The 27,181-nt window shown below is 42.2% G+C and overlaps 1 protein-coding gene across 1 annotated transcript in view; it reads right to left on the bottom strand.

Annotated features, from left to right (window-relative positions):
* SLC35F4 (solute carrier family 35 member F4) overlaps positions 1–20,698 on the bottom strand; it is a 246,883-nt gene extending 226,185 nt beyond the window's left edge. The window contains exon 1 of the mRNA XM_062204573.1: positions 20,596–20,698. Within this exon, the coding sequence (XP_062060557.1) occupies positions 20,596–20,698 (103 nt within the window). The remainder of the gene's footprint in view (positions 1–20,595) is intronic.
* Positions 20,699–27,181: the final 6,483 nt, after the last annotated feature.

Raw genomic sequence — 27,181 nt, 5'->3', positions numbered from 1 at the left:
TTGTTCAATCTCTCCTCCTCTTTCCAAAAAGAGCCCTCAGGCACAGCATTCAGTACCTGAGGGTTCAGGGGAGGCCCTGCTTAAATCCTGAGGTAAGTCCCTTACCTGGGCTGTACTTTGCAAGTTAAGGGCGTTCTGTTAAAAACAAAATGGAAATGTATTGTCTTCCTGGAGGAAGAGGAGAAGAGGAGGAAAAAGAGAGGTGGAGGGAGGGGGAGGACCCGAGCCACAGGACATAGAGAGGATGGGTTTGGAAAGCAGACCGCTCTGGATTCAGAATCTAGTCCTTACACCTGGGCGAGGACAGTGTGTCCTTGGGTCAGGCAATCTCTTTGAGCTTCAATTTCCTCATCAGTAACATGTTGATAATAATACCAAATGCACAGGGTGGCTGTGAGTTTTAATGAAATCATAGACGCTCTTGCTTTAGAAAGTGTAAAATACATACAACTGTCAGATAGTGATCGCAGCAACATTCACAATTCACATCTTAAATCCTTTTTTGTGCTGTGGTAAGTTAAGTCTTCTGCTACTTCTTTCATTGTTTTTATGTTAGGTCACCTAAACATTTCATATTTATTCAATCCTAAAGTTTGCAAACACTCCAGTCTTACCTTGGTTACAACCCCATGATGACTCTCTGTAGTAAGTATTTTGAGTATAACATTCTGTTAAGAGCCCCAGGAAAGTTAATTCTTTTATGCTGTAGCATGAGCTGAGATTTCTATTCTGGACTCTCTTCCCGGAAAAACTTTCATGTGCTGGGTGCTGTGCATGCTGGGGTTTTACACACATAAGCTTTACCTAGAGTGCAAAACTTTAAAGAAGATGCAACTCCCAACAAGCAGGTCGTACACTTTCCTTCCATTTTCTATCCTTTATCAAGTAACCAAACTGGGTTGGGAGAAGTACTTAAGTCTAAAGCCACAGACCTAATCCCCTTCTCACCTTCTTCCTGTTTCCTTCCTGGGAGACAGACCTAAGTCATGCCAGGACAATTGCCATGAAATTCTCTGCTGGCAGCAAATACGATCAGAATGTCACAGAAGCGAAGATGAGTAACAAGGCCACGGGAGACGGCTTTATTAAAGATAGCACAGGGGACTGACGGTGGGATTAACAACATCTGTGGTGACGTTTGGTTCTCTAATAAGCATAAGTGTGTCATTCTCTCTGAAACAAGAAAGCAAGCATTTAGAAAGGGGGGGGGGAGAGGTCTTACACCAAGGTAATCAGAAAATTTGGCTCAACTAGAATCTAGTTTCATCATTATCAAAATAAGCTCCCAAGGGGAACAGGATAACATCCCCAGATCAGCACATTCATCTGGATCTTTCTGAACTTCTCCCCTAGGACGAAGGCCCCTTCAATTCCAAACCTCTGTTCCATACCTCATAAAACCAATGAGTTTTCTTCCACATGGGCAAATCTCCATGTTGCCAGCATATTGGGAAGTGCCTAGGATGGCAAATTACTCCAGCCCATTTCTTCTCATTTAGTTCTGTAAAGTCCATGGGCAGCTCTGGGGCTCTGAGTGGGACTCCAGGTGTCCTTTGGGGATTCTGGCCCAAGTCACAGGACAGATTTCATCATCTTCTAGCAGACAGTGCAAAATCATTAAGAACAAAATGAACTTTGTTCTTCTAAGTCTGCAGTGGATTTTCCCTTCAAATTCACTGGCCCACACGTGTACAGATTTTGCTCATTGCACATATAAAGGAGATCACATGCTAAGACTTTAGCAGTCAGGAATCTTTCCTGAATTAATATAGCCGATGGAAAACAATAAAGGGAAAATTTCAAATGAACCCATGAGCTATTCATAGAGTTTCACCCCATTTTATGAAAGCCCAGAAATGCAGGAAGTGTGTGCAGGGCTTCAGAGGGTTGGTGAGAACAGACACTACGGGCCCAGCCCTTTCTTTGCTAAGTCTCCCAAAAGACTCTTTCCAGAAAGGAGAGGATTCAGACACCCTGCTTGTGTGAAGAAAGAGGGAGCGTATCCCAAGCCAGAGCCGCTCCATGTGCATTGCAATCTGGTCTGGCCATCAAATATCACCAATTTTTAACAAGATAAATAAAGAAATTCAGAGTAAGCACCTTTGTGGTAAATGGACACCATTGGGATATTTCAGTGCATGGTTTTTTTTCTAATATCTTATCTTTATTAGTTTTGTCATAGCTTTGACCTACGATGAGTTAGAAATGGAAAAATACAAACTGATTGGGTGAGGACCAGATAGTCCAGGAAGCTCTGCCCTGCTCACAGTTTTGGCTGCCTGTTGGAATCTCATAAGGAGCTTTCAAAACTACTGATGCCTGGATCTCAACCCCAGAAAGTCTGTTCTGATTAGGATGGGATGCAGCCCAGGCAGTGGGAGTTCTTTTTAACTCACATGCATTTAATCTAACACACCGCAAAGAATTGAGAAGCACTTTCAATTTTCCTTATGTGATTAGGATGTACACTTGGGGACCAATGATCTGGGGAGATGGGAGGGTTGTGGGTGGGAGGGAAGTTACGGGGAGAAAAAGCCACTGTAATTCAAAAGCTGTACTTTGGAAATTTATATTTATTAAATAAAAGTTAAAAAATAAATAAACTGAAATATGCCACTCAAAAAATTAATTCTCTATCTTCTATTGTTTTGAAAATTTGAAAACCATTTTATTATGTCAACTTAAGTTATAATTCCATGTTTCATTGTAAACGAGGTTAAAATGGATCAGGATATGATATGGAGCCATGTGAGGTACAGATATTTTATTGTAATACAAACAAGTGCATAATCCTTAGGTGTCTGTCTTGATGACATTCTCATAAAGTAAACACATACATATAACCAACATTCAGATCAAGACACAGACAATGCACACTATTATTTACTCCATGTTGTGACATCAAATATTGCTTCCCACTGAGACAGCATAAAGATAATGTACTCTGCCACTGTGAATATGCCTTTACCTTGGTTACAACTGATCTACAGCTCAAGTTGGGCAATTTCAAACCCTAGAATTAGGAAGTACAGTGATTCTTTATGGTAAATGTGGATCTGTATTTGCTCATGAAGAAAATTCCACAACAATGATACAAATGAATTTCTAAAAGGCATAACCCATAAGAATGGGAGAATCAGGAGAGATGGCAGTTATAAAACCAGAAGCTAGAAAGTAGTAAATGACTCTCCAGGCCTGAGGAAGTTGAAGCTAAACTACTGATGGAAAAATGGAAATTAGTTCAGTGAAAGATGGGCTCAGTGAGATTCCCAGGCTTACTTAACACTTGGCTCCCAGGATGCGGGTGGCCAGCTGGGAGGTGAAAAAAGCTTCCTAGGATCCAGGGAAACAGATCTTAAAGTGATATTGAAGGTTCCCAAGGAAAAAGCCCAGGTGTTTCACAGCAGAGTCAAAATAGACAAGGCCCTGTTGGGAGACAGTTCTCCATGGATCTCTTTCCATTCCCACGCCTCTTGGGCAAACACTGACAGCTTTTTGTTCTGATTGCCCTTTTCAATAACTTATATAGTGAATAGGTTTGGAAGATGGAGATAAAGTCTTCTTTCAGACAAGAAAACAATTTGGTTTGCTAACGTCTTAGTCTGTGGCAAAGACTGGGTAGGTTTACTCATAGGTCATTGTGAATGACAAAGACCTAAGCTCAGGACTCTTCAGCGTGACACACAGCTACCACACATCGAAGATCCACCTTTCTTGCTCCCTATTGTCCTTGTGGAACTTGGGGAGCAAAGGGAACTGAGGAAAACATGAAGTTCATGCTGCTGGCTAGACTGTAAGTAAAGTCCTCTGAATCTGACCCAGGAGTCTCATGTCCTCTGTCTACATCCATTAAGCTTTAGTGTGCTAACTTGTTAGCTTGAAAGTGAGGCAAACAAGACTCTGCGGCAAAAACATCATAAACGAAGGATCTCTGTGAGATCCCAATGGAAAGAAGGGGCCATGAAAGAAGGATGTGCTTTTCTCTGAAGGGAGAAGAGAACTTCCACTTTGCTTATGGCCGTGTCCAAGTATTGATGGAGTCTGTGGTCACAAGAATCTCGGGTATCACTGACTTCATAAATAAGAGTGTTAATTGTTCAAGGAACAACAGAAGTCACTGTGCACTTACTCCCTATGTAGGATCTCTGTCCTTAATGAGTAGTACTATGAGAATTAACTGCAAAACTTGTTCTCAAACTGCACTTTATATGTTGTGTATGTGTGTGGGTGCAAACTGTTGAAATCTGTACTTAGCATAGAGTTTGTCCTCTGTATATAAAGTTGAACTAAAAATGAACCATAATGAAGAAGAGGTAGGGAGAGGGAGTAGGAGGTGGGACGGGAGTCGGGGTGGGAGGGTGGTATGGGGGAAAGAACCACTATATTCCTAAAGTTGTACCTATGAAAAATGCATTCATTAAATAAAAGCTTTAAAAAAAAGTGAAGCAAAATCCCAGACTCCTCATAGATCTTGACTAGTCTAGCCATTCTCACATTCCAGATTTAAGCCCTTGACCTAGAGCATGAGCAGATAAAAGTTACAAAACATCCAAGAATATCAGCTAACAATAATTAAAGTTTATTAAAACGCAACTTGGAGAAACCCATTCAGGAGAAAGAAATTTAAAGAAAAATGCATCACTATCTCCAGAGAGAACCTACTTTATATACTAAATGATAAGAATATGCTACATTTTTGAAAGAAAAGTTCCTAAAACAAGATATATTAATCATATGTGGCAGCTACACAATATGACTTAGCAATTACATTTTTGTCATTTTAATTAAACTTCAAAATTTACATGTGGCTATTGGCTATGCTGCTGGAAAGTATTCTATACTGGGCTACAATATTTTGATTCTCTAAAAACCTATATTCACTGAATTCTCCCTTAACTCGGCAATCCTCTGATTCCCATTGAAAAACCACTGAATGAAACAGGCTGCAGTTCTTTTTATTGAAGTTATTGGAAGGTTGTACACTTCATCACCCATATACAGTACAAGAAAGGAACATTTTTAGATTTCAATGCCAGGAAGTCTTCATGCCCCATTAACAATCAATATGGCTTCCCCTTAAGGAGAATGTAAATCACATAGCAGATGTCTGCCTTTTGCCATGACTCAGAAAGGTCAGAGACAAATGAGCAGCCTCATTTTGATAAAACTTGTACATAACTATGTATTAAATCATCTTGTATATATATTCCTTGTTGATCTACGTGTATTTCTGAGTTTTATTCTAATCTGTTGACTCCTAAAAGCTTTATTCTAGGCATTATAAATTAAGTTGGTAATAACAAATAAAAAAGGGACCTATTAAATTTTAATAAAACTTTAAGTGAGAAATTTAATAGGAAAGTTTTAAAATAAAGTCAAGAATATCTACAAAGTACAACACATAGACAACAAGATGGAAAACAGGAGAGAAAAGTTTCAAAACTGCTACTTCATCATGGCATAAGTTTACCTTTCAACTGCCCATTTTGAAAAAGAATAAATTTTTTTATTACTTGAGCAAATACAACAGTACCTCAGAAAGTTTGTGGGGAAATGAAATTAAGATGTTAGTTTTGGTGCAAAAACTTTTTTAAATTCATGCATAGTTTTTCATACTACACATTATCTAAGAATTTTTTGAAGACTCCTTATATCCATGAATTTCAAAATTTTTGTTCCAAGATAATTCCATCTTCCACAAACCTTTTAAAGTATATGGTACACATTGAGTTTACTTGCAGACAAAGGCACTCTAACTGATTGCTAAGCAAAAGACGACTTATACACCTGAGGATCAAGTATTTCTTGGAAAAGGCCAAACTGGTTTGTGTTCTGGAGCAAGAGATAAAAATGGAAGCATGCCTTTATCAACATCCTCTTCTCAAAACTGCTCAATTTCCATTTTTTTTCTGTAATTTTGGAGGTATAATATACTATGGTATTTCCCATCAGCAAACAACTGAGTCTCTCACAATGCTTTCAATCCCTGATGTTTTGTATGTGTATAGGAATGTCATTGAAGGAGAAAGTCTGTTCTGTAAGCCTTTTAGAAAACAGGAAAAGTTGCAATGCCAAGCAAAACTGTACTTGGGGAGAAAAGTAGGTTGTGCTGCCTTGGAGATGAAAGTAGTTTTACACATCAATATAACTTTCTGCCTGAAACATCAACATGTAGTGGCATCTGAAATACTGACAATGATCCTACGGGAAACCTTTCCTACTGCTTTGAAAGTCAACATCATCAGAGGCACTGTCCAAATTATCACCTTCTCAAGAGGTTGTTTTTATCAAGCAAACAGAATAGAGAGTTCTCCTTACTACCTAGAAGCTGCTGGATTTCCAGAAAGCATGACTGTCACCTTTGAGAGAAAAATGGAAGCCCACTCAGAGAACAATGCAGCAAGAACTCACTTATGGCTTTGCCTGCTCTATAGATATGAACACGATACAAGATATGATACAAGATATGATACACGATTCAAGGCTTGACAGCCATGACTATGATGCCGCTGAAAACTTCAAGTTCTTTGGGAAACACTGCTCCTTGGGACAGTAAGGACCCAGAGGCACAACATGTCATCAAGGTTCTGCAGGCAAACAATCTGAGGGTACCTAGACATACGGCGGGATGTACTCGAGGGCTAATTTTGGCTGGATGACATTAACATTGAAACATGGATTCCTTATCTTTTTCCATAAAGACAAACACAGCATGGATGGCACAGATCTTGTATCAAAGATGACCTCACTGACAAGTACAAATGAAATAATATGATATTAATGAAACGTGATGTGTCTTCAAGAAATCTGGTGTTTCTTGATACAAATCCACCTTGTTTCTGTAAAAGTAAGCTGTGAGGTCCCTAATTTCATTTCCTACTTCATATCTGTATGAGTCAGAGGCTTTAGAAGGTGTTAAGATTCCCAGCAAATTGAAATCAACTAGGCACCAGATGAGCTGCATATGTCCATGCCTAAGCCCACTGCAAAACTTTTGATTTATCTCCAATCCAAACCTCAAGAACTTGCTCACTAAAATTGACTTTTGAGTAAAACTGAAGTTCATTTTTATTTTAGTTAACAAATTTGAATCGCTCCTATCTTTCGAGATGTTACCATTAAAAAGTGTGCATATTATCATGAAACAAGAGCATAACATTCAGTGGAAGTCCCATTCTTATAGGCTGTTCTCATACATTTCTGGTGCAATAAACTGCATAAAACTTTGGGGTATATATGCATGTGTGTGTGTGTGTGTGTGTACTGTGGGGAAGGTAGGGGTAGTTCATAGCTCTATTTAAATTTTCAAAGATTTGAGGCTGGCACTGTGGAGCAGTGGGTTAAAGCCCTGGCCTGAGGTGCCAGCAGCCTATGGACACCGGTTCTAGTCCAGGCTGCTCCTCTTCCAATCCAGCTCTCTGATATGGCCTGGGATAGCAGTGGAAGATGGCCCAAGTCCTTGGGCCCCTGCACGCACGTGGGAGACCTGGAGGAAGCTCCTGGCTCCTGGCTTCTGATCAGCATAGCTCCAGCTGCTGCAGCCATCTGGGGAGTGAACCAGCGGATGGAAGACCTCTCTCTCTGTCTCTACCTCTCTCTGTAACTCTTTCAAATAAATAAAATAAATCTGTTTTAAAATTTTTCAAAGATTTGTGTCCCCCAAAGTATTAAACAGTAATGTTTAAAGCTATTTTCTGGCTATAAAAGAGTCCCCAACATGATATGCACCTGTCATGTTGAGTTACAGGTCACTTCTAAAAGGAGTGTCACATTGAAAACCAGTAGCTACTGTTTTTCATATGTGATCTCATCCAAGCCCTAAGATATCTTCCTGGAAGCTCCTGTAAAACTGATATTATCTTTTCCAGCTCAATGCATTAAGTCTGCTTGAGTAATAAGACAAGTAAATGTAATGGGGTACCTGGATTGAGTCCTGGAACAGAAAGAGAACTTTAATTGAAAAAAATGGTGAAAACGAAAATCTGGAGTTCAATTAATTAATGTCAGATTCTTAGTTTTGACACTCGTACTGCAGTACTGCAAAATGTTAACGACGGGGTGAGAGGTGCTGAGCGAGGAGTATACAGGAATTCTTTGTGTTATCTTTAAAATTTTCCTGTAAATCTAAAAATATTCCAAACAAAAAGCCTATTTTTGAAAACCAAATTCTACATAAAATCTTTAACAATGCTTAATCACTGATCCAAAAAACATAATCTTACAGAGTTTTGGAAGCAGGGTGCTGAACAAAGTAGATCCACAGCTGCCCTTAAGGAGCTAAGAGTCTAAGACATTACACAGCTTGTGGAAAGTGTTACAGAGGGGAACCAACATGCAATGGTAGAGGCACAAGGCTGGAAAGACCTCCCTGAGGAGGTGGCTGTTAACAGGAGACCTGAGGGATGACAAGGAGCCGATCAGCTAGGACACCAGGAAGCAGGAGAAGCCTGCTCACCACCCTGCAGGAATGGAAGGGCCTGGGCACAGGCCAGCATGACCAGAGAGCACAAGGGCAGAGTGGAAGAACCACACCATGCAAGACCATATACGCTGACTTTGAGGGTTTATGGCTTTCCACGGAGATACCAGACTCTGCTGAGGACTTTAACCACAGGAATGGCATGCTAGTTAATACTTTTAAGAGATCACCATATAGCTAATAATGAGAGTACAAAAAAAAAAAGAAAAGAAAAGAAAAAACACCAACATAATCTATGTGAGTGAAATGTGAAATTGACCTCTTGAGATGTGATTATTGTTTATAACCCTTTGACTATTTGATTGTCTCTACTCCCGCCGAACAGTGGTCTTTCTACTCGCTACTTGTTGAATTCTTTATTTACTGAAGGATTCAGCTTGTGATTATAAAGTAAATTGAAAGTATGCCATCGCAAAAATTAAAAGAAAAATAAGAAGGGAAGGAGGATGGGAAGTATTGTTATATTCTTAAAGGTGTATACATGAAATGCATGAAATCGGAGTCACTTATATAAATAAATAAATGTATTAAAAATATAAGAGGATCACCATGAATGTTATGTGGTTGTGACTAGAAAGGAGCAGGAAAAGCAACTCCCGCTCTGCAGGTGTTCCCAGTTTTTAACAAAATAAGGACAGATTCAGAGTTCTAACTCTCTTCATTTTGAAAGATCCCTGGGAGTGATAAAGTTCACTTAGCCTTATATACTACTTCTTCAGAACCTGCCACCCTACCCCCACCAGGGCAGATGGTGCTCTAAATGGCTCCTGACGTGTGCGATCCAGATCTTTCTTCTGGAAGTCCCATAATTAAACACGGGTGTGAACAAAACCACAAGATAGACACCAAAGGCATATGACTTGGTGTTAGTAAAGTATCAATAGCAAAATCCTGCAGGCTCTAACACCTTTGGAATCTCATCTTTCACACAAAGCACAAAGAATTCTTTGTTTCTCTGGTTTTCAGGACCAGAGAACCATTATTGACAGCCCACTCTTCCCATCTTGGCATTAGCCCACATCTAAATATAGCAAATCCCAGACTGCAGAATAGTACAATTTTCAATCTCTGTTTAAAACATACAATGTTAAATGTCATCCTCAATTACTGTGCACTGAGTCTGAAGGAGCTGGTGTGTTGCCCTCTCTGACCTAGAAAAAGAAATATGTCTTCCAAATCTGATGTAACCAGTGGCACTTCAATAAAGCTTAATAAGCAGTCTGCAGTGCTGGTTGGAAACTCGTAAATGGAACTCTCTAGGGACTTATCCTCCAAACAGACACCTGGAATTTTTGTTTATAGGATTATACAGGTATCTATAAGTTCACTAAATATGACCTGGATGCACTCCAAGGAATATCAGGACTAGAAGAAAGAAAATATAGTATCTTTATTGAAGACTATGATTTGATATGAAAAAAAGTATGCAAAGCCACCTGAACCAAATATCGATTAAATTGACAGTCCAGTCAATTGCATATTTTCCCTAGAAATGACCTCCCCCCCACACACACACAGTTGACAGGGTTGTGGGAGAGTGTCCCTGGCAGTATTACTGGCTGACTTGACCCTAGCCCAAGCCTCCATAACCAATAGGACCAAGAGTGTGCATGTGATATAATTTGGGCCAAAGAGTCACTTTCCACAGGAATCTGGATTTAGAAGTGAGAGAATTCTTGCTCAATCTGTCTGCTCTCTTGAATAGAGGACATGTAAACACTGGAACTGCTGGCAGGGCTATTTTTGCCCATTTGGACAAGGAAATAGAGAAACCCAGGCTGCAGCAAGAGACAAGAGTGGAGAACGTGAGCCAAAAAAAGAGAAGAAAGAGAAAGAGGGCTTCCTGTTTCCCCACACCACTCTGGGACCTGATTTCAGTTTATAGCAGTTGACTCCCTTCCCTAAGGACTTCCCAGCATCCTTTCAGGAGCTGCCATCTTGCCTAAGCCAGCTCAAGCGGAAACTAAGAAACCAAACAAGCCATCGCTAACACTCCAGGTCTCTCCATCGCATTTAGATTCAAATAACTAAAAACCAGCTTGCCCAAATTCTTAAGCCAAGATCTCTGAAAGGAGAATCCAATTCTAGCCGCTCAAAGCAGATAAATGAAAATAAATGAAAACTGCTGATCCTGAAATAGCAAGTGAAAATTTAAAAAAGCAGGGCACAAAACTGTATGTACTTCACAGTTACGATGGTACTATAGTTTATATTTTTTAATAAATCAATATGTGAAGTCTTACATAGATAGGAATATCAGAAAGAAAACAGCCAGAATAATAGTACTTGTATTAAGGTGACAAGATAATTTTCCTTTTTCTGAGAGTAGCTAAATGCTTTATAAATTTAAAAAACTATAACTCTGCAGACTATGTAGATGTAAATGTTTTTATAACATGATTATATATTTTTTAAAAGTGGAACATAAAACAGCCTGTCTGTTATGTTTGCCGCTATATATATAGCAAAGAAGAGAACTGTCCCTTTAACACTCCATATATGAAAGAAACAATGCTACTTCCAATAGATCTTCCCAAATTAACTCCCAGCCATCACTTCCTCTCCATCTGTTTGCCCTCCCCATTCTGTCTTGACCCCAGCCTACCCCCTGCTACCACCTTCAGCTGGGATTCTACCCCTCCCTTTCCCTACTCTGGCTCTCACCCCTCTTCCCACTTGGGTGCCTGGGTACCTGCATCTCCAGACATACAGATCTATCTATTGCTCATTGGTTCTAGATTTGTCTCCTCTTTTTTTTAGATCAGCCCATTTGTAGTCACTGCCTCATAAATGACCTCTAGTCCATTGAAAATAAACCATCCCTGAGGGAAGTCCAGGTAGGGCTGCCCCTTTTGGTTACAACAACAGGCTAGCCAGAAATGGGTGAGGAGTAAAAAGTACCATCCAAAAACAAAAATCATTGTGAACTTTCACAAATTGTACATTGTCTTTAACACTATTACCACATAATCTTTAATAATAATTCAAAATATAATGTTGGATATGAAGGGGAAAACAGTGGTAAGCCATTTTTTACAAGGAAAAGTAATTCAGATCTTTGAAATCTGATTGTATTGGTTTTTTCCTTGATCATAGCAGCTTCCACACATTCAACGGGATTTTGTGCCAGGCACTCAATAAACATCTTACGTAATCCTCCCAACCTTTGAAGCAGCTATTATCATTCCCATTTTATAGGAACAAAATTGTTGATCTTGAAGGTTAAGCTATTCATGCAGGTTTCAAAGGTTGGCAAAGCATATACAGACCTAAGACCTCCTGTTGCCAAAGCCAGTGGTCTTTGTATTATACCTCACAGTATAAAACCAGGTCTTAAACAGGTTATTCAAAGAAAGTATATCTGGAACTTAATATTAAACCTAAGTGTTAGCTAGTAATAATAGCATTTTATAATATAAGTATTCAGTTTATAGATAATAAATATTTTAAATGTAAAATATAGAATAAATATTGTAAAAACTACCATATTATCCAACATCAATAACATATATAATGATATTTGTTATCAACAAAGCCATTATATGTCCTAATCTAAAATAATAGTGCCAAACACTTCTCACTAGTGTATGCCAATTTGTTTGCAAGTGCTTACAAGGGAAGGCATGTGCCCTAGCAGTTATTCTGACCAATGTATACCCGAGGAGGCAGCAGTGATGGCTCAAGTTGATTGTGTTCCCAACTCCCAACTTCAGCCTGGCCCAGTCCTAGACGTTAAGGCTATTTGACGTGTGAACAGCAGATGAGAGTTCTCTCATTTTCCCTCTCTCTATCACTCGCTCTCTCCCCACACCCCACCATCCCATCTATCTGTACGTCTGTCTCTTACTTGCTTTGTTTCTCTGCCTTTGATATTAAAAAAATTTTAGACTGTGTACAAAATGTAACATATTACATATAAGGAACTATAAAGATTATTCTCAAAATATACACAGAATATGAACAAAAATAATGATTTATCACATTCATTTCATTTGTAAGACAATCTCATAATGTATTGCAGTTAGAATGCCTGAGAGTTATAGTAATATTGTGCCATAAAGACCAAGAGCAACCACTTCAAAAGAGAGGGAAGAAAACTACATTCTCTTTCTTGTTCTAGTAACTTTCTTCTATACTGCATTTTTTAAAATTTCTTTTTCCCCATCCAAGCACAGAAAACTTTAATAAGGAAATAAGAGTACACGAATGCAGAAGCTATAATCAGGCAGGCAAAATGATCACAAAGATACCATTAGGTGTATTCCCACTCTCTGAATAGGCACTTTTATTTTATTCTTTCATTGCTGGTAATGTTTTACTTTCCCTCCTTAGCTACCATCTTTCCTTTGATGTGTGAAAATAATTAACTTTCCAATTTCTCAAATGGAAACTGAAATTATTCATTTATTAGCACAATAAGCTTTCCGGAGTCCCAGGATATACTGGATACTGCCTACAATAAAAATAAAAAAAGGTAAGTCCCTGCCCCTTCCCCAGGCTCTGTGGGTGACAGTCTTGCACAAGGCACATAGCACAAAACAGTGTCCTACCTGCTGGGGCAGAGGGGAGTACACCGTATTACAGGAGCACAGAGGAGGATTAGCCCAGCCTGGGGCAACTGGAAACTTTACAAAGGACGGCACATTTAAACTGAGCCTTTTCACAGGAGATTTTTACAGGGGAGCAGAGGACACCCAGGGTGGGAGCGTCAGGGCCAGAGAACAAGAAGGCACCAAGAAGCAAGGAGAAAATAATGTCCTTTAAACAATAAGCTGCTTGATGAGTCTGTGCCCAGGCACTGTGGAGACCACGAGGGATACAACAATTGAAAAGAAAACTGGGACTATAAATCCAACAGCTGCTGATATGTTAATGGATTAAGATGCTTACATACATGGAAGACTATGCATACATAAACAGTAAGTTATTAAACTCTATACACCAAGGAGAGAAAAGTTTAGTACAAAATAAAAACCACTTACATGTGTCTACAGATATAAAAAAGACTGAAAGAATATATACCAAATGTTTATAGTAAGCACCTCGGGGTTAATACTAACCAATCTGCCTCTGAATAATTTCCTTTTAATCTCCCTTTGCTCCTTCACCTTCATGCTTTCTGCATTAAGTATGGATTATTTGGCCACTGGCGGGTGGGTGTGTTCTAAAATAAAACAAGGTAAGTTAGGCTCAGATTGTATGGCATGCTAAGGAGCTTGGTCTTTGTTCCACATTTGATCTTAGCCAAAAGTCCAAGAAGCAATAGGACTTCATTCCAAAGAAAATGAGAAATTAGTACAGATATTTGATCAGGCATGTAAAATGGACAGATTTTCACTTTAGGGAAGTAAATGCTGTTAAGGTGTTCAGGCAGATTGGGAAGGGCTTGAGGCTGAACAAAAGATATGAGGATATGATCCCTGCAGTGACTGCGGGAATGGAAAACACCTCTTTGCTATAGAATAGATAGGAACTGTTTACTGGATGCAAGAGAAGAGCAAAGGTCAGTGATTGAGGACAGCAGCAGGTTTCTGGCTTAGGCAATCGGTTGTACACAGATATTGGAAACTGAAAGCAGAGTCAGAAGGAGAAGGTATGTTTTAAGGATAGGAGGATGAACTTGACTTTATGAGTGACGTGCATGGATGACATTCACATAGGAATGCCATAGAAAGTTTCAAACGTAGGCCTGAGTTTAGAGAAAGTAGACCTGGAGACACAGACACATAGAAGGGGTAAAAACCTGGCACTGAATGAGCTCACTCAGGGAACACACAAAGTGAGCCGACCCAGCCAAGGCTGGAACCATGGAAATGTTACCTTCTAGTAGCTGTCAGGGCACTCTGAAAGCCAAGAGAGCCAGAAGTGGGCAGAGTTCTTTTTGCAGAAGGGTTGGGCAGAGCTGGTATCAGAGCAAAGGGGAACATTTTACTCCAAATTTGCAGCTACCAATAGAAAACAACCACAGAACCTGATCACTAATATAATATAGAAAAAAGGATCAGGCATTTGGCGCAGTGGTTAAGTCACTGCGTAGGATGTCCACATTCCATAGACAAGTGCCTGGTTCCAGTCCCAGCTATTCTGCTTCCAATCCAGCTTCCCAGAATGTGCACCTGAGAGGCAACAAATGACGACTTTAATTCTTGGTTTCCTTCCATCCATGTTGGAGACCTGCATTGAGCTCTGGCTCTAGGTTTCACCGGTCTGGCTTAGCCTTGGCTAAGCAAACCAAAGTGTGTGTGTGTGTGTGTGTGTATACACACGCATGCATGTCTCTCTTTCAAATAAAATGAAAATAAATAAGTTTTAAAAAGAAAGAAAAATCAAAAAGCTTACAGGTGCAAAGGTATAGAACAGAAGCAATTGCTCACTGTCTAAGGATAGGCACTTCATACACCTGTCAAAGCTGACCTATTGCACAGTTGCTCTGACACAATGACTTCAACCCTCATTTTCACAAAGAAACTGATGTCCCCAGAGAGGTATCCCAGGTGTCAGAACCACTTTCTGGGAGGTTATCATCAATTTCCAAGCCATTAGAATTTAATTCACTGTACAACTATACCCTGCCTCCTCAAACAAGCACAAAGGCTCCCCCTCAAAATATCAATATTGGAACACAGGAAAACAAATGAATTTATCCTAACTCATATGGCTTACAAAAATGGATTTCTTACATCATGCAACCCTTTCTCTAACCATCATCTCCTGTTTTTCCAGCTAACTTCCGCTAGTATTTTATCCCAGGGAGACCTCCAATCCATTGATCCTAGCATCCTTTCATAGTCCCTAATTATCTCAGTTTCCTCTCTTCTGCTTATTATGTTGCAATACCATGGTCAATTATTACAGCAATTTTTTTTCCTTACATACAATCCGCTGCCTCTATTATTTTATTATACCTATTGGATAATCTGTTACTCTAATTCCTTGTTTTCGCTTGTTCCAAGCCTTTAAAAAATATTTATTTACTTGCATCTTCTATCTGCTGGTTTGCTTCTCACATGGCTGCAAAAGGCAGGACTAGCCCAGGCCAAAGCCAGTAACCTGGATCTCCATTCAGGTCTCCCACATGAGTAGCAGGGACCCAAGCCCTTTGCCATCAACTGCTGCCTTTCCAGGTGCATTAGCAGGAAGCCAGATTGGAAAGTAGAGTAGCTACTCGAAGTGGCACACTGATGTGGGATGCGGGCATCCCAAGAAGTGACTTAACCTGGTGTGCCACAATGCCCACTCCTTGATCCATGACCTTACTGGGTCCCTCCCTACATAAAACAACATACTTAGTGATCTCACTTTAAATTGGAGGCCAGGAACCTTAAATGAACCCTTAAGGCTCCCAGACAACCTCAGTGTGCTTCCTCTAGTCCACTCACTCTCCCTATGTGCCCTGTGTGTTTTAATTATTGAAACTTTGTTCTCCTACCTCTACTGCTCCTCCTTCATCTTCACCCTCAGTTGATGACTGTCTTCCCATTTGGAGACAACTCAAACAAGCAGAAGAGAATTGCATTATACTTCCACCATCTCAGTCACCTACCTTCCAGAACCCGACCCACACACTCCAGCCTACTCTATGTTCCTATCTAAAGCAATGTCCCTTCTTTGTGCCTTAGATTGCTTTCCCTAGCTCTTCAGAATCATCACTTTTTCTTTCTCTATTGAGTCATTTTCATTCGCATGCAAACATGTTATTATTGCTCCCATCTTAATTTTTTTACTCTATTATCTATTTTTCTTCTCCCCTCAGCACAAAAATCTACAGTCATCTACTCTCGCACTAATGCTTCCCACTGATATCCTCAGTTTTAAAATATTTATTTATTTATTTATTTATTTATTTATCTGAAAGGCAGAGTTATAGAGAAAGGGAGACAAGCATACAAAGAAAGAGGTCTTCCATCTACTAGTTTACTCACCAAATAGCAATAATGGCCATAGCTGGGCTAGGCCAAAGCCAGGAACCTGGAATTCCATCCAGGTCTCCCACATGGGTGACAGGAACTCAAGTACTTGGGCCATCTTCCATTGCTTTCCCAGGAGCACTAAAAGAGCTTGATGGGAAGCAGAGCAGCTGGGACTCAAACAAGAGCCCATATGGGATTCTGGCATTGCAGGTGGCAGCTTATCCCACTCTACCACGACATCAGCTCCTCTAATTCTCTCTTACATACATTCTAATCTGTTTTACCCAACCTTACTGCTCTTGTCAAGTTACTGTCAAGATCACCAAAGACCCTTACTTGCCAAACTCATGGTTTATCAGTCTTCATCTTGGCCTTTCAACAGTATTAGACTCAGCTAATTCCTTCCCTTCGAAACTCTTTCTTCACTGGCTCCCAGGGTATCACACACTCCTGGCTTTCCTCCTATCTCCTGGGTGCTCCTTCTTGGTCTCCTGTATTGATTCCCCCTTTTATTTCCAACCACTTAATAGCAGCCCCAGGTTTCAGTCTTTCTTTGTCTTCTCTCTATATATTCACTCTTTGGCAACCTTATCTAGTCTTAGGCTTGAATTCCATCCAAACGTGGACAAATCTCTAATTTATATCTCCAATCAGATATCTCCTCTGAATTTCAAACTTATTCTACACCTCTAATTGTATTTAATACTTCCAAAATGTTGTCCTCACCCCATGTTTCACACCCCTAAGTTTCTCTGCCTTCAAGTTTTCCACATTTCAGCCACTGGCAATTCAATCTTCGTAAAATCAGAAAAATATTTTTTTTACTCTTCCCTTTCTTGCATAGACCATATCGTCCATCAGGAAAGCTTATTGAATCTAACTTCAAATATATCCATCATCTGACCATCTCTCACTACCTCTCTGCTACCACTCTGGTTCAAGCCACTATCTCTTCTCACTAACTATGTATTTCCAACCCAGCCTCAATGGAACTATCAGATGATTCCTTTGAAAGGTAAGCTAAGCCATGTAACTGCTCTCTCAAAATGCTGCAAATCCTTTCCATTTCATTCAGAATACAAGCCAAAACACTTGCAATGATCTATAAGGCTGGGGCCGACGCTGTGGCGCAGTGGGTTGACACCCTGGCCTGAAGCGCCGGCACCCCATATGGGTGCTGGTTCAAGATCTGGCTGCTCCACTTCCTGTCCAGCTCTCTGCTATGGCCTGGGAAAGCAGTGGAAGATGGCCCAAGTTCTTGATCCCTTGCACCTGCTTGGGAGACCAGGAAGAAGCTCCTGGCTCCTGGCTTCAGATCGGCACAGCTCCAGCCGTTGTGGCCAATTGGAGAGTGAACCATCGGATGGAAGACCTACCTCTCTCTCTCTCTCTCTCTCTCTCTCTCTCTCTCTCGGCCTCTCCTCTCTCTGTGTAACTCTGACTTTCAAGTGAATTAATAAATATTTTTTTAAAAAATGATCTATAAGGCTCTCTTTACCTGAACCTCTGTATTTCACTGGAAATTGTTGTTCACTCCTAGCGTTCAAGAGGGGCTCAATTAACACCTGTTGAGTGAATGAATTTATTATTTCACCAGACCATGAGCAACTACAAACAACTACAAAGCCAATATACTTTGATAATCATTGTACCTGATTTTATACAGATATATATATAGTAACTTTATTATCAAACAGGATAAATAAAACAAATGGCCAAGAATCCCATACAAGTATCTGCATTTCTCTGAATCCTACTACATTGCTTCTTGCATCAGCATAACTACTAGAACTTGTTCTGGACAGGGTACAAGCATGGCAGCAAGGTGTACTAACAAGAAATTGATCTTCAAAGTGTTTTCTCATAGGTGAGTCCCAACCTACCTCCAAGAAGGTAAATGACATGGATAAGAAGAGATTAGCCCATCATCAAGGCCTCATAGGTAAGCAAAAAGAAAACCAGAAAGTCACCTAGCCTTCCTGTAATATATGTTCCTCACTGTAGCCTTTTCCTAAATATAGCCCTCCAGACTTCTGCCAAGCTGTTGCTCATTCCCAGTAACAGCTAAATCAATTGAGCATATTGTACTGGTTTGCTGAAATGTGTTTGTGTACTAGTTGGAGTCTGCATTAAGAACAGGATTATTTCACGGTGCTTGCCTGTCTGCCTTCATCCAGCTCTCACCTCTCCCAGTGTCTCACTGTGCAAAACAGCAATCTCTCCACTTCTGGAAGCATGAACTTCCTGAGAGTTACCTGATCATCACTTCATGCTCTGTTCTCATGAGACTCTCTGCCCTCACTCTTTGAACTCTGGCCTGAAGTTAGGTAAGTGCCCATCACAAACAACCGTGCCAAATGCAGCTTCACCCCTTTTACCTTCCAGCTGGAGCCTTGGTCAAGGCTGGTTTCTTCTTCTTTTATTTGTCTTATTATTGTATTGCAAATGGAACATGTGCAGCTATTTGAACAAGTATAAAAATTTGATATGGACATGTCCTTATCTAAAATGTCACTTTTCCACTATTCTTTTTGGTTTGTTCTTTATTAACCACAGTTCTATTGTCATAAAAATTATAATAATAAAGTACCCTGAATCTTGTAATTTCACAGACAGCTTCTACATTCTCGAAGCAACCAAAATCCCATGGTTCCTAATTAAAATAGTCAAAGGTGAAATTCAAGTAATTTCAACAAGGTGGAGCACTGCCTTCACTGAAATTTCTAAGTTAAAAAAAGAAATCTTTCACCAATAGGAAAAAAAAGACATTTTTGAGTCTACAGCAGATTTCAAAGACCATTCCACAGTGTGTTATTTTCCTTCCAGAAAATTCTAGCACTATATAATTACTTTTGTATGGAAAAGGAATAATGTAAGCCTCTAAAATGCTAAAAACAGAGACAGAAACCATCCAAAATATATGGCCTTTCCTAAAACCAAATGAGGTATTAAAGTAGAAAATATCTGTATGAGAGCAACCCAAGCAACAAAGCTCATGAAATATTATTCAACAGAGAGAAAGCATAGCTGGGGAGAAAGTTAGAGTAAAATTTATGCTTTTTCATGTGTACAGGATTTGTGTAAGTCCCCCTATTTCGCAGAAACTGTAACATTGATTGCACCCCAAAATGCCACAGAAAAATACCAATCAGAAATGCATCCAGGAGCTTCCAAGGCATCTGGCTAAAAATAACAGCAAAAACATCAATTAAGCTCCAACTATTATGACAGAAATGCACTGATAAAGAAAAAAAAAATCCCACCTGCATGGAAATTAAACCGCAGCTATTTCCCCAATTCGGGGCGTAGGGGGTGGGGCACGAGCTCCATTCCGGTTGCTGACAGAACTAATCCCAGCAAACAGAGCTGGTGGGCTTGTGCTGGGGGCAGGGGACCAGAGCCCGGCGCACCTCGGCGCCCTCCTGCAAAACTGCTCTGGAGACCTGGAAGGACCCGCGCCGCTTGGCCTCGCCGAGGCGGAAGAAATCTGGGACCGAACCGAGCCGAACTGCCTCCTAGGGCTCAGTGGCCCCATCGCGCCGCCCCCTGCCACCCGGCCCCCACCTGCCCCAACCCCCAACCCCCGTCCTTTGCATGGGCGTCTGGCTCCTTGCTCTGGGACTGCCCAAGGTGGAGAGCCTGCCTGAAGCGTTTTGAAAGGAGGGACCCACGCACTGGCCACGTCTCAGCAGCCCCGTGGGAACAACCAAATGACCCCCGCCACCCCCCACCGCCGGCCAGGACCAGGTGGGCGGCCCCCGCGAGTCAGCCCCGTGCCGGAGCTTCTGCAGCCAGTGCCCCCAGCGCGCAGCCTGGCACCCAGTAGGGGCTTTCGGGGAGCAGTCCCCGGGGTTGACTTTCCGCTAAGGGAACAGCCATGTTAGTCTCCTCCGGCATAAATCAGCCGGGGCTGAGCCGCCGACGGCCGTCAGGAGCGCCCGCCGGGTTCCCTCTGCGCCTCCGCTCCTGGGGCTGCGACTGTTTCCAAACTCCTGGGCGCGACCGGCCGGGCCACCTTGCTCTCTCCCGCTTCAGCACCGAGGACAGCGAACGTGGTTTCTGTCCCTTGAGGTCCCTGCGGCCAGCCGCGCAGGGCACTGACAGCGAAGGCAGGGCTGCAGGTGTCCGGACAACGCGCCCTCCCGCATCCCCGCGGCGACCCTTGCGCGCCCACCTCCCTTCCATCCACGCCCCGCGGCGCCTTACTTTTCTGGCTGGAGTAACCCGGGTAATAGCCATAGTAGCCGGTGATCCGCAGGATCCGGTCCTCGATGGTGGCCACCCCGTTGGGGGCCGCCTTGACGTCCATAGAGAGCGCGGGGCGGCGGCCGCGGTCACGGAGGGGCGGCGAGCGCAGCGCGGGGCCCGGGAGCTGCTGCAGGTGCCGCCGCCGCCGCCGCTGGTGCTGAGGTTGCAGCTCGTGCTCCCGCGCCCCGGCTCTGACTCCACCGCCCGGCGCAGCACGGGCGCCGCATCACAGCGGCGGCGGCAGCGGAGCGGCCCCCACTCGGGCCGGCCTCTCGTCGGCCTGGCAGCTCTCCCACCCGCCGCCCCGCGCACTGCTGTCCGAACAGCGCCCCCTCACCTCCCGTGCCCACTGTGGCCAGGGACGGGTGTGGGCGCCCCACCTGGCCGAGACTCTCCGCATTTAACCCTGTGCGCCCCTGCCCCAAAGTGTGCACACAGCGCCCAACCCCACCGAGGGGGAGGGATGTCTGGCCCAGGGGCAGGAGAGGAAATAACAAAGGTGCGATGGTGGCCGGGGACTCTGGGAGGAAGGCTGGGGTCGGCGAAATCCGGGTGGGACTCGGGGATGTGAATGCGAGGGCTGCACGCTGTGGAGACGGCTCTTGGGGCACCCCGCGGCTGGGTCCGCGCCTGGCATCTGCACCGCGTTGGCCTGCTGATCTGCGAGCGCTCTGGGGGCGATAACCAATTTTTGCAACTTGCCTAGAAGATCTGGAGTCTTTTGTTAGGAAATGAATTGGAGAGGGGGAAGGCTGAGTCCCCAGCAGGTGGTATATGACGCGGTTATGCAGGCTGTGTGGACACAAAGACTTGAAGAGTTCAAGCCTGGGTCTGATGGTCCACGCAGACGCCCTCTTCACCCAGGGACAGCTTCAAAGGCAACTGCACACAGCGTGTTTATTTTGCCGATTCCAAGCGCTCCGAGGAGAAATTGCTTTCTCCTTTATTGTCAAGAGCGTCAGCCCTTCAAGCTGTAATGGTCTGGACAGGTGAAAGCTGCAGCCACAGTCCAGAGACTTCCCCTGTGAGCAGCACGGCCTGGAAGCCGGGCGGTCAGAGCGGACACCCACCCCTCGGCCGGCCTCTGCCTTGGTGACTGTATTAAGGGTCCCAGAGCAGGGGAGATGCTTCCTCTACTTGTAGTTTGCAGTCACAAAAAGGATAATAAAACTCTTCCAGGCTTCACCTGGGAAATGAGAATGCATGTGCACTGAGTGACAGGGGGGTGCGGGGGTCATCTCACCAGCTTGGAGGTCATTGTGCCCACCTTCCATACAGAGCTGGTCCATGGCATCCCTACCAGCTTTCACCTTCTAAAAAATGATGGAAAAAATGACGACCTCAGGGCTCCTACCCCACCATTCTGCATGTCAAACTCTTTTAAAAGAGTTGAGATAGGTTTAAGCATATGAAATTTCACAGTGTGGTGAGGGATTTCATCCAGGCACAAAGCCTAGCCCAGGATCCTGAGAGGATTGTGGCTGGAAGGAGAGTTGGTAAAGGAACCAGGCTCCTCCCACACCTGCTTTCTCAAAAAGAAAGACAGAAGTGCGGGAGGAACTAAAGAGCCAAAAGGAACTGAAAGAAAAGCACAACACTAATGCAGTTGGGGGGGGGGGTGTAAATATTTCAGGCAAAAATGAAAGGATTATGCCTTTGTACCCCCCACCAGCCCTAAATAATTTCTTGCACATTTTTGTTAGTTTTATTATTTCATTGCATGCTGGAAAATGTTGCTTGCATTCATTTGAAATGTCCCTTTTACCTAATGTTTCTATAAAACATAAATGTGCCTGTATTACATCTATTGTCTTTAATAACATCCATCTTAATCCATAGCACATTAATATATGTATTCAATGAGAGAGAAATTAGGAAACAATCCAAGCAAAAGCCTTCAACTGCAACAGGAATAGGAATATATGTTAAAGAGTAAGTAGTTTTGTCCCATGCATGTTTGTGACTCATCTTGCTAAATTCTAAAATTCTAAATTACACCTATTGTGCAGGTTGTTACCTTCTTTACAGTTTTACTTTGTGTTCAGAAACTTCCAGAGAAGTAGGCAGAGATGTGTTTAACTGGATCACACCATTCATAAACAAATTCATTAAAAATTTAAATAACATAAGCATTATACCCACAAGAATCTAAGTTTTCATATGGTATGCATGGGTGTGTGTGTGTGTGTTCTGAGACTGACCCGGAAATAAAATTTAAAATAGCAGAGCATGGACAAATATCTGTGTGATCATCTGTAATCAGGTATCTGAAACAGTGAATGCAAGCAGCTGCTGTAATCTAAGACAGTTTTTTTTGGAGGGAACTGAAATCCTACAATGATAAACTGATCAAAAGCAAAAGGCAGCTTTCTGCTAGTGACAAACACCCTTTGGCATATATGATGGAGTTTTTTAACCTTTCATATGTCATTTTAGAAATCATAATTATCTTGAGAGGAAGAGAGTTTTTAAAACATTTTTATATATTATGTGCTCACTCTACCCATTTTTAAAACACAAATACAAAAATTCCAATTGATAAAATATGAACTACAGGATGCCTCAAATCTATTCTGAAAGAAGGGGGAAAGGCTTTAATTTAGTGAAGATGGAAGGTGGTTTTCAAATTCACAAAATGGTTCGTCATGGTGGTTCTTCACCTAGCCAAGTTCCCTGGTAATTGTAACTCAGAATTTAATTTACAAGCATTTGGCTCGTGTGCAACATTTCCAGAATATTTCTAATATATTAAGTGCAAGGCATCTGTCTGTGATTCCAAGTGAGTTTTGATATCTGCCACATTTATTTTGACCACCTGATAAAGTCAGATCAGCTATTTCATTCAGATAAAGTCAGATCAGCCTTTCATTCCGGTGGTAGGCATGAGAAGCTTCCCCTCCAGGTGGAAGGGTTGCGGATGCAGCCCTCCAGGTGCCTGTCAAGGAGGTCAGGGCTGAGTCCACCCTTCACTGATGTCAGGTCCAGGCTCACTCCTAGGACTGATTGTAAGACTCAGCTCCTGGGGCCTAGTGTGGGTAAAGCCACAGCCTGTGGTGTCAACATCCCATATGGGCACCAGTTCAAGTCCTGGCTGTTCCACTTCCAATTCATCTCCATGCTAATGTGGCTGGGAAAGCAGCAGAGGATGGCCCAAGTGCTTGGGCCCCTAAATAGATATGGAAGACCCAGAAGAAACTTCTGGCTTTGGACCAGCCGAGCTCCAGCCATTGTGGCCATTTAGGGAGTAAACCAATGGATGAAAGATTCTCTCTCTCTCTCTCCCCCCCCGCCCCTGCCTCTCTCCCTATAACTCTGTCTTTCAAATAAATAAATAAATATTTCTTTAAAAAGACTCACTCCCTTAGAAAAGCATTGAGCTTCTTTGGAGAAAATCTTACTTTCAACAAATTTACTCAAAATTAGAATTTGTCTATGCCTCTCTCGCACGCGCTCTGTGTGTGTGTATGTGTGTGTGTCTTTCTGTTTCTCACTCTCTCCCCCTAACTCCCTCTTTCTTTCTCTCTCCCTCTCCAAGCAGAGCAGCACAGTGGTTGAGAGCAAAGGATCTGGAGCCAGACTGCCAGAGATCATACATGACCTCACCATTTCCAAGCTGTGTGACCTTGGGTAAGTCTCTCAAACTCACTGTAATTTCATGTCCTCATCTTTAGGGTAGGAATATTATACCTAATTTTACTTCCTTCAAAGAGCTATTGTGAAGATTAAGTTTATATTCATAAAGAGCTTATACCAATGACAGAAACAGAGTAAGCATCACAAATCTTAGCTATTTTATTTTGTCCCACGTATATATACAACCCCGAAAATGTTAGTCTCCTCCTCTGGGCTCATGCTCTCCATTTCATAGTATTGCTGCAATGTTAAGTGAGATAATGTGGGGATGGTGCCGTGGCTCATTTGGTTAATCCTCCGCCTGCAGTGCTGGCATCCCATATGAGCTCCGGGTTCTAGTCCCAGTTGCTCCTCTTCCAGTCCAGCTCTCTGCTATGGCTCAGGAGAGCAGTAGAGAATGGCCCAAGTCCTTGGGCGCCAGCACCCGCATGAGAGACCAGGAAGAAGCATCTGGCTCCTGGCTTCAGATCGGCATATCTCTAGCCGTAGCGGCCATTTGGGGAGTGAACCAATGGAAGGAAGACCTTTCCTTTCTGTCTCTCTCTTTCACTGTAACTCTACCTGTCAAATTAATAAATAAAAATCTTTTTTTAAAAAAGTGAGGTAATGTAACACTATCACACCAAGGCCCAGCACGTGGTAGGTGCCCTATAAATATTAGCTTCCTTCTTCCAATCCATCCTTGCCCAATCCACTATTTATTATTAAAGTTAATTCACAGTGGAACACAACACATACACAGTCATCACGTGCGGCAGTTCCGTGTGCAAACCGAGTAGGGGAGCTTCAGAACAAAGGGCTCTGCAGAAAGAGGAGCTATTTATGGTCGGCAGCTCTTCCAAAGGTGAGAAGGCACGAGAACAGCGATGGTGTGCACCAACTGGGAAGGAGATGGCGCCTGGCTCAGCGGGGGGCACTCACAGCCAGCTTGGGGACAGTCCTAGGGAAGTGGAATGGCCCCAGAGGGAACACAGCAGATGCCCCATGGGAGGCTGAGCCATGAACCTCAACTAAGATTCTGGTGTCCCCCAGCTTGTCCAGAGCAGCAGAGCCACAAGCCCCAGAGGGGCCATACGTGGGCTTGATGAATGTACCTCTCAGAGCGCAGCATCTCCCTGGATGCTTGAGCTTAGCTAACTGTCTCCTCTGACTGCACAGCCCTGCAGTGTGGAGCCCCATCAATACTGAGGTTGCAAGTCCCACTATTTTTATGGGAACGCAGACTTGGAGTAAAATTTATAGTGGTTTAATGCAAGTAAAGATTTTTTTTTAAATCGTTTTGAACAGCTGTGCTGGTGGTTATATATTCAAACATGCTACATATTCATTTTACAAATAAGCACTTCTGTAATTTAAATGTCTCAAAATTCTATGCATGCCACAACCTCAACATATTATGTATTACACATGGCTTTCTGTAGCATTAATTGCTAAAAATGCCAAATCCATTGCAGTATCATTGGCACTATTTGCCAGATACTCACTGTTCTCTCTTACTCAGTCACACCACAAGGTTGCATTTCCTGCCCCCTTGTGGCTACAGGGGGCCATGATTGATGCTGGGTGTGAACAAAAGAGGAAAATTATCCCAGGTAGATGAACACTAACACTCTCAGCCCTGAGCCCTCTGGCATCATGACCATCAACATTCAAGATGACTTGGACGTATGAAAAGTGAAGTTAATAAAAAATTAAAAACAAAATGAATTTGAATTCCTTCCATAAGCACTACTTTTAATTTTCCAATCTTATTCTCATTGCCCTTTGTTTTCCAATGGTCTGTGTTTAAGCACCTTCAGTTTCTGAAGCAATTCATCAATAAACCGTATAGAAGACAGTGTTGCAAAAAACATTATGATTAGAACAGAAAATCAGAGAGAATAGAAAACTTTTTTAACTTTTATTTAATGAACATGAATTTCCAAAGTACAGCTTATGGATTACAATGGCTTTTTCCCCACCATAACTTCCCTCCCACCCGCAACCCTCCCTTCTCCCGCTCCCTCTCCCCTTCCATTCACATCAAGATTCATTTTCAATTATCTTTATATACAGAAGATCAATTTAGTATATATTAAGTAAAGATTTCAACAGTTTGCACCCACACTGAAACACAAAGTGTAAAATACTGTTTGAGTACTAGTTATAGCATTAAATCACAATGTACAGCACATTTAGGACAGAGATCCTACATGAGGAGTAAGTGTACAATGACTCCTGTTGTTGACTTAACAAATTGACACTCTTGTTTATGGTGTCAGTAATCACCCTAGGCTCTAGTCATGAGTTGCCAAGGCTATGGAATTCTTTTGAGTTCACCGACTCTGATCTTATTTAGACAAGGTCATAGTCGAAGTGGAAGTTCTCTCCTCCCTTCAGAGAAAGGTACCTCCTTCTTTGTTGACCTGTTCTTTCCACTGGGTTCTCACTTGCAGAGATCTTTCATATAGGTTTGTTTTTTGTTGTTGTTGTTGTTGTTATTGTTATTGTTTTGCCAGAGTGTCTTGGCTTTCCATGCCTAAAATACTCTCATGGGCTCTTAAGCCAGATCTGAATGCCTTCAGGGCTGATTCTGAGGCCAGAGAATAGAAATCTTAAAACTCATTAGGATGTGTTAAGTCAGAAAGTCTAGAATATAAAATAATATTCAATATGTCCACATGTTGAATGATAACTATTATATTGCCAAAAGAAATTTCAGGAATGATTTTGCCTCTAATTTCAAAAACTAATAATTCACAGGAAATATGTTCACAAGGTTTTATTTTGTGATGATTTTCAGTATCCAGAAAACTTGTCCTTTAAATATCCTGAGATAAATACAAAGATGCCAAAGTGGACATTTGCCTGCTTGCTTGGTTTCTTCTTTTATTACACAGCTGATGCTGGAATAGACTCCTAAATTAATAGA

Source organism: Lepus europaeus, chromosome 11 (genome assembly GCF_033115175.1).
Source record: "Lepus europaeus isolate LE1 chromosome 11, mLepTim1.pri, whole genome shotgun sequence".
NCBI lineage: Eukaryota > Metazoa > Chordata > Mammalia > Lagomorpha > Leporidae > Lepus > Lepus europaeus.
The sequence above is the reverse complement of the archived record's forward strand: the minus strand, read 5'-3'. Positions and strand labels throughout refer to the sequence as shown.